The sequence below is a fragment of the Poecile atricapillus genome, chromosome 39 (genome assembly GCF_030490865.1).
Source record: "Poecile atricapillus isolate bPoeAtr1 chromosome 39, bPoeAtr1.hap1, whole genome shotgun sequence".
NCBI lineage: Eukaryota > Metazoa > Chordata > Aves > Passeriformes > Paridae > Poecile > Poecile atricapillus.
Window position 1 is genome coordinate 448,124 of NC_081287.1, and position 7,962 is coordinate 456,085.

The 7,962-nt window shown below is 51.9% G+C and overlaps 1 protein-coding gene across 3 annotated transcripts; it reads right to left on the bottom strand.

Moving 5' to 3' along the window:
• Positions 1 to 511: 511 nt before the first annotated feature.
• On the bottom strand, positions 512 to 7,907 carry PGLS (6-phosphogluconolactonase). 3 transcript variants are annotated; one of them, XM_058861880.1, is made up of 6 exons: positions 7,472 to 7,667; positions 6,721 to 6,784; positions 6,212 to 6,334; positions 4,589 to 4,690; positions 2,439 to 2,579; positions 512 to 1,643 (listed from the first exon to the last, which is right to left on the bottom strand). In XM_058861880.1, the coding sequence occupies exons 1-6, from the start codon at positions 7,522 to 7,524 to the stop codon at positions 1,455 to 1,457; spliced, it is 672 nt and encodes a 223-aa protein (XP_058717863.1). In that variant the 5' UTR covers positions 7,525 to 7,667; the 3' UTR covers positions 512 to 1,454. The 3 variants fall into 3 exon arrangements, with proteins under 3 accessions (XP_058717863.1, XP_058717861.1, XP_058717862.1); XM_058861878.1 differs by lacking the exon at positions 6,721 to 6,784 and having other exon boundaries at positions 6,212 to 6,316; positions 7,472 to 7,904; XM_058861879.1 differs by lacking the exons at positions 4,589 to 4,690; positions 6,721 to 6,784 and having other exon boundaries at positions 6,212 to 6,316; positions 7,472 to 7,907.
• Between the last annotated feature and the right edge of the window lie 55 nt (positions 7,908 to 7,962).

Genomic DNA, 7,962 nt, shown 5'->3' on the forward strand with positions numbered 1-7,962 from the left:
AGTGTGGGGGGTGGTGCCGCGTTTTGGCCACGCCCCCTTTTCCTTCCCCTCAGGGATTCCCGCCTTTAAAAAATTCCAATTTTTAAAGATTTTTAACGGGATTTTCCCCATTTTCAAAGGTTTAACCCCGAAATTCCCAATGGGGATAACGGGAGAAAAACGGGGGAAAAGGAGGGGGGGGAAAAGGGGGAAAAAAAGGGGAAGAAAAATGCAAAATTGGGGAATAAAATGGGAAAAAAACTGGGGAGAAATGGGGGGAAAAAGGGAATAAATGGGAAAAATTTGGGAATCGGCCAAAGGAGGGGGATGGAAAAGTTTGGGATGAGGGTTTTTTTTGGAGGGTTTGGAATGAAAAAGCTCCTTTTTGTGGGAAAAGCTGGAATTTGTGGGAAGAGCTGGAATTCCCGCCTGCAGCAAAATCCCTTTTTTTTTTTTCCCAGCCCTTTTTTATATTTTTCCCCCTTTTTTCCGCCGCTTCCAAGCCCCAAATCCAAGGAATTCCCACCCAAAATTCCAGCTCAGCCAAAGCACCGTTTATTCCCAATTCAAAAATAAAGAAAAAATCAAATAAACAGCAAAAAAAAAATCCCAATTTTTCATGGAATTCCCAAAGTTTTTCCCATGGGAATGCTCAGGTTTGGAATGTGTGGATTTTTTGATCCCGGATTTTTTTCCCTCTCCCGGTTCCTGCTGGGATTCCCAGCCCCGCTGGCGATTCCAGAATTTTCTCATTTCCCGGATTTTTTTTGTATTTTTTTTTTTTTTTTCCCGGAATTCCGAGGATTTCCTGGTAATTCCCAGCTCAAAGCGCTCCCTGATCCCCCCCCAAAAAAATTCCTGGGATATTTTCCATGGAATTCTTCCATTTTTGGGGACGTTTTTTTCCCCTTCTGGGGAATTCCAAACTCTAAAAAAATCCCAAATAAAAATTCCCCCCTTGGAATTCTCCATTCCCGGATTTTTCACGGGAATTCCCAAATCCTGGGGCGTTTTTCCATCAGAATTCCCAATTCCTGGAGCATTTTTCCATTGGAATTCCAAGCTCTGAAACCCCCCCAACGGAATTCCCAATTCCTGGGGCATTTTCCAATGGGATTCCTGATTTCTGGCGCGTTTTCCATCAGAATTCCCAATTCCTGGGGGGTTTTCCCATCGAAATTCCCGATTCCTGGGACATTTTCCATCGGAATTCCGGCTTCCTGGGGTGTTTTTCCATCAGAATTCCGGATTCCTGGAGCATTTTTCCATGGGAATTCCCGATTCCTGGGACATTTTCCATGGGAATTCCCGATTCCTGGGACATTTTCCATGGGAATTCCGGATTCCTGGGGCGTTTTTCCATGGGAATTCCGGATTCCTGGGACATTTTCCATCAGAATTCCCGATTCCTGAGGGTTTTCCCACCGCAATTCCTCAATTCCCAGGAGGGGAATCCCCGGCTCCGGAACCTTCCGTCATTTCCCCTGGGGATCTTCCCCTCCTGGGGGGTTTTCCCCGGGAATTCCGGGATTCCCGGGGTGTTTTCCCGCGGGAATCCGCAGCTCCTTGGCCGCTTCCCGGTCCAGGAGCCAGCGGAGGCGGCCGGAGCGGGGCCGGATCCGGGCGGCCGGCAGCGGGAATTCCTCCTGGCCCTCCAGGATCCGCTGAGGACACGGACAAAAAACGGGAATTTCAGCCCAAAATCCCGGGATTCCGGAGGGGAATCGTCCCCCGAGCCACCAAATCCCCGGATTTAACCCCGAAATTTCAGGGGTTTCAACACAAAATCCTTCCTGGAGACCCAAAATCCAAGATTTAACCCCAAAAATCCCAGTTTTAACCCCAAAAATCCGTGATTTAACCCCAAAATCCGGGATTTAACCCCAAAAATCCAGGATTTAACCCCAAAAATCCAGGATTTAACCCCAAAATCCCAAGATTTAACCAAAACCCCAGGATTTAATCCCAAACCCTGGATTTAACCCCCACAATCCAGGATTTAACCCCAAAAATCCCAATTCTAACCCCAAAATCCCAGTTTTAACCCCAAAACCCCAGGATTTAACCAAAAAACCCCAGGATTTAACCCCAAAAGCTGGGATTCGACCCCAAAAATCCCAATTTTAACCCAAAATATCCCAGTTTTAACCCCAAAAATCCCAGTTTTAACCCCAAAAATCCCAATTTTAACCCAAAAAATCCCAGTTTTAACCCCAAAAATCCCGGTTTTAACCCCAAAATCCCAGTTTTAACCCCAAAAATCCCAGTTTTAACCCCAAAAACCCCGATTTTAAGCAAAACCATGTGATTTAACCCCCAAAAAATCCCAGTTTTAACCCCAAAAATCCCGGTTTTAACCCCAAAAATCCAGGATTTAACCCCAAAATCCCAGTTTTAACCCCAAAACCCCCGAATTTAACCAAAACCCCTGGGTTTAACCCCAAGATCCGGGCTCAGACCTGGAGCGCGGCGGCTTTGGCGGCGCCGGCGGCGATGATGAGCACGGAGCGCGCGGCGTTGAGCAGCGGCAGCGTCATCGTCACGCGCCGCGCCGGCGGCTTCGGGGAATCCGCCAGGAACCCCACCAGAGCCTCCTGCTCCTGGGGGAAAAAACAGGGAAAATGGGAAAAACGGAGGGGAAAAACCGGGAAAATGGGGAAAATGGGGAAAAATAGAGGGGAAAAAACGGGGGAAAAATGGGGAAAATGGGGAAAAATAGAGGGGAAAAAATGGGGGAAAAACGGGAAAAATGGGGAAAAATAGAGGGGAAAAACTGGGGGAAAAATGGGGAAAAATAGAGGGGAAAAACTGGGGGAAAAACGGGAAAAATGGGAAAAAACAGCGGGAAAAACTGTGGAAAAAACGGGAGAAATGGGAAAAAACAGAGGGGAAAAAATTGTGGGAAAAACGGGGGAAATGGGAAAAAACAGCGGGAAAAACTGTGGAAAAAACGGGAGAAATGGGAAAAAACAGAGGGGAAAAAATTGTGGGAAAAACGGGGGAAATGGGAAAAAACAGCGGGAAAAAACAGCAGGAAAAATGGGGAAAATGGGAAAAAACAGAGGGGAAAAACTGGGGGAAAATTGGGAAAAATGGGAAAAAACGGGAAAAATGGGAAAAAACAGAGGGGAAAAAACAGCGGGGAAAAAAGAGTGGGAAATTGGGAAAAAACAGCGGGGAAAAACTGGGGGAAAATTGGGAAATAATGGGGAAAAAATGGGGAAAATGGGAAAAAACAGAGGGAAAAACAGCGGGAAAAATGGGGAAAAAATGGGGGGAAAAATGGGGAAAAAAACCGGGAAAAATGGGAAAAAACAGAGGGAAAAAACTGTGGGAAAAACGGGAAAAATGGGAAAAAACAGAGGGAAAAAACTGGGGGAAAAATGGGGAAAAAATGGGGAAATAATGGGGAAAAAACAGAGGGAAAAAACTGTGGGAAAAATGGGGAAAATGGGAAAATCAGAGGGAAAACCAGCGGGAAAAAAGAGTGGGAAAATTGGGGAATAATGGGGAAAAAATGGGAAAAATGGGAAAAAACAGAGGGAAAAAACAGCGGGAAAAAAGAGTGAGAAATTGGGAAATAATGGGAGAAATAATGGGGAAAAAACCTGGAAAAATGGAAAAAAGCTCAAGGGAAAAATGAGGAAAAAATCTGAAAAATTGAGGGAAAAATGGTGGGAAAATTTGAAGAAAAATCTCCCAAAAATTGACAAAAAAAAATCCTTAAAAATGAAATGAAGAAAACTTGAGGAAAAATCTCCCAAAAATGAGAAAAAATGGTGGAAAAAATTCCCTAAAATTGACAATAAAAATCCTCAAAAATTGAGGATAAAATGAAGAAAAATTGAGGGGGAAAACTCCCAAAAAATGAGAAAAATTGGAGGAAAAATTCCCAAAAAATGAGAAAAAATGGGGAAAAATTCACAAAAAATAATCCTTAAAAATTGAGGAAAAATGGAGGAAAAATGGAGGAAAAATGGAGGAAAAATGGAGAAAAATTTGAGGAAAATTTGAGGAAAATTTGAGGAAAAATTGAGGGAAAATTGAGGGAAAATTGAGGAAAAATTGAGGAAAATTTGAGGAAAAATGGAGGGAAAATTGAGGGAAAATTGAGGGAAAATTGAGGAAAAATTGAAGGAAATTTGAGGAAAAATTGAGGAAAAATGGAGGGAAAATTGAGGGAAATTGAGGAAAATTTGAGGAAAAATTGAGGAAAATTTGAGGGAAAATGGAGGAAAAAAGGAGGGAAAATGGAGGAAAAATTGAGGGAAAATTGAGGGAAAATTGAGGGAAAATTGAGGGAAAATTGAGGAAAATTTGAGGAAAAATTGAGGAAAATTTGAGGAAAAATTGAGGAAAATTTGAGGAAAATTTGAGGAAAATTTGAGGGAAATTTGAGGGAAAGTTGAGGAAAAATTGAGGGAAAATTGAGAAAAATTGAGGGAAATTTGAGGAAAAATGGAGGGAAAATGGAGGAAAAAGGAGGGAAACTCGGGTTAAAATGCGGGAATGAGGTGGGGGAGGGGCGGAACAGGGGGAAGGAGGCTCCGGAATTCCCAGAATTCCCGGAATTCCCAGAATTCCCAGATTTCCCGGGATTTTGGCGCACCTGGAGCAGGGCGTGGCCCGGGAACAGCGAGCAGGTGTGACCGTCCGGACCCAGCCCCAGCAGCAGCAAATCAAACTGGGGCACTCCTGAGCCTGGGAACTCCTGCGGGACCAGTAGGGACCAGTATGGACCAGTATAGACCAATATGGACCAGTACAGACCAATATAGACCAGTACGGGCCAGTATGATACAGTAGGGACCAGTATGGACCAGTATGGACCAGTACGGACCAGTATAGACCAGTACAGACCAGTAGGGACCAGTACGGGCCAGTATGAACCAGTATGGACCAGCATGGACCAGTTTGGACCAGTAGGAACCAGTATGGACCAGTTTGGACCGGTGTGGGCCGGTCTGGACCAGGGATTTTCCATCCCAGTCCATCCCAGTCCATCCCAGTTCCTCCCAGTCCCTCCCAGTCCCTTCCAGTCCCTCCCAGTCCATCCCAGTTCCTCCCAGTCCATCCCAGTCCCTTCCAGTCCCTCCCAGTTCGTCCCAGTCCCTCCCAGTCCATCCCAGTCCGTCCCAGTCCCCTCCCAGTTCCTTCCAGTCCCTCCCAGTCCATCCCAGTCCCCTCCCAGTTCCTCCCAGTCCCTCCCAGTTGTCCTCCCAGTCCATCCCAATCCCCTCCCAGTCCATCCCAGTTCCCTCCCAGTCCATCCCAGTTCCTCCCAGTCCCTCCCAGTCCATCCCAGTCCCTCCCAGTCCCTCCCAGTCCATCCCAGTCCCTCCCAGTCCGTCCCAGTCCATCCCAGTCCCCTCCCAGTCCCTCCCAGTCCATCCCAGTCCCTCCCAGTCCCCTCCCAGTTCCTCCCAGTCCATCCCAGTCCCCTCCCAGTTCCTCCCAGTCCATCCCAATCCCCTCCCAGTTCCTCCCAGTCCCTTCCAGTTGTCCTCCCAGTGCTCCCCAGTCCCTCCCACTTTGCCCCAGTCCCTCCCAGTCCCTCCCAGTCCCTCCCAGTCCATCCCAGTCCATCCCAGTTCCCTCCCAGTTCCTCCCAGTCCCTCCCAGTTCCTCCCAGTCCATCCCAGTCCATCCCAGTCCCTCCCAGTCCATCCCAGTCCCCTCCCAGTTCCTCCCAGTCCCTTCCAGTCCCTCCCAGTCCCTCCCAGTTGTCCTCCCAGTGCTCCCCAGTCCCTCCCAGTCCCCTCCCAGTCCATCGCAGTCCGTCCCAGTCCATCCCAGTCCCCTCCCAGTCCCTCCCAGTCCCTTCCAGTCCCTCCCAGTGCTCCCCAGTCCCTCCCAGTTTGCCCCAGTCCCTCCCAGTCCATCCCAGTCCCCTCCCAGTCCCCTCCCAGTCCATCCCAGTCCCCTCCCAGTTCCTCCCAGTCCCTCCCAGTCGCCCTCCCAGTGCTCCCAGTTGTCCTCCCAATCCCTCCCAGTCCATCCCAATTCCCTCCCTCACTATTCCCAGTCCATCCCAGTCCATCCCAGTTCCCTCCCAGTCCATCCCAATCTCCCCCAGTTGCCTTCCCAGTCCCTCCCAGTGCTCCCCAGTTCCCCCCAGTCGCCCTCCCAAGCCCTTCCCAGTGCTCCCAGTACCCCCAGTTGCCCTCCTGGTGCTCCCAGTCCCTCCCAGTCCCTCCCAGTCCCTCCCAGTTCCTCCCAGTGCTCCCAGTACCCGTCGGATCTGGCTCTCGTAGTCGCTGGCGGCGGCGGCGCCGAGCTCGGGCCGGACCCAGAGCCAGCGCGGCCCAGGGGGGGGAAACTGAGGCACAACCTGGGACTGGGAACGGGACAGAGCCTTACTGGGAGCACTGGGAATGGGATAAACCCTTACTGGGAGCACTGGGAATGGGATAAACCCTTACTGGGAGCACTGGGAATGGGATAAACCCTTACTGGGAGCACTGGGAGCACTGGGAATGGGACAGAGCCTTACTGGGAGCACTGGGAACGGGACAGAGCCTTACTGGGAGCACTGGGAATGGGACAGAGCCTTACTGGGAGCACTGGGAATGGGACAGAGCCTTACTGGGAGCACTGGGAGCACTGGGAATGGGACAGAGACTTACTGGGAGCACTGGGAGCACTGGGAATGGGACAGAGCCTTACTGGGAGCACTGGGAGCACTGGGAATGGGACAGAGCCTTACTGGGAGCACTGGGAGCACTGGGAATGGGACAGAGCCTTACTGGGAGCACTGGGAATGGGGACAGGGCCCAGGGGGGGGAAACTGAGGCAGAACCTGGGACTGGGAACGGGACAGAGCCTTACTGGGAGCACTGGGAATGGGACAGAGCCTTACTGGGAGCACTGGGAATGGGATAAACCCTTACTGGGAGCACTGGGAATGGGATAAACCCTTACTGGGAGCACTGGGAATGGGATAAACCCTTACTGGGAGCACTGGGAATGGGATAAACCCTTACTGGGAGCACTGGGAATGGGGTAAACCCTTACTGGGAGCACTGGGAATGGGATAAACCCTTACTGGGAGCACTGGGAATGGGACAGAGCCTTACTGGGAGCACTGGGAATGGGATAAACCCTTACTGGGAGCACTGGGAATGGGGACAGGGCCCGGGGGGGGGAACTGGGACAGGACCTGGGACTGGGAATGGGGTAAAACCTTACTGGGAGCACTGGGAATGGGATAAACCCTTACTGGGAGCACTGGGAACGGGATAAACCCTTACTGGGAGCACTGGGAATGGGGCCAGGGTTACTGGGAGGAACTGGGGGAGGCCTGGCAGGGAAATGGGGGGGACTGGGAAGAGCTGAGAGCAATGAGGAGGGAACTGGGATGAACTGGGATGAACTGGGAGGGACCGGGAAGAGCTGAGGGAAGGAGGAGGGAGCTGAGGGGGGAACTGGGCCGAACTGGGCCGAACTGGTGGCCACTGGAGCGGCCCCTCGCGGTTCCCCCGGCCCCCCTCACCCTGTAGGCGCCCGCGGTGCTCTCGGGGTGCTCGGGGGGCACCAGGCGCTCATCGCACAACGCCACGAGCCAGCGCGAGGGATCCGCGCCGGGAGCCGCGCTCAGGGCCCCCGGGAGCTCCCGCGCCAGCAGCGGCACCAGAGAACCCCCGGAGACCCCCAGAGTGAAGCGGCCGCCGCTCGCCACCGCCTCGGCCGCGGCTTCGGTCACCGCCCGCGCCAGCGCCGCGCCGAGCTCGGCCGGAGACGGGAAAACCTCCACGGCCGCCATGATGGCGGCCTGAGGGGAGAAGAAGGAGGAGGAAGTGACGTCAGCAGCGCGCCGCGTTGCTAGGCGGACGTTGCTAGGTGGTGAACGCGGCGCGGCGGAAGTTACGTCAGAGCGAGCGTTGCTTAGCAACGCGCGCGGCCTAGTGAGGCCTAGTGAGGCCTAGTGAAGCCTCGGCCTCGCGTAGCGGCGCTGGCCGGAGGAGCGCGGCTGTTTCGCCGCCT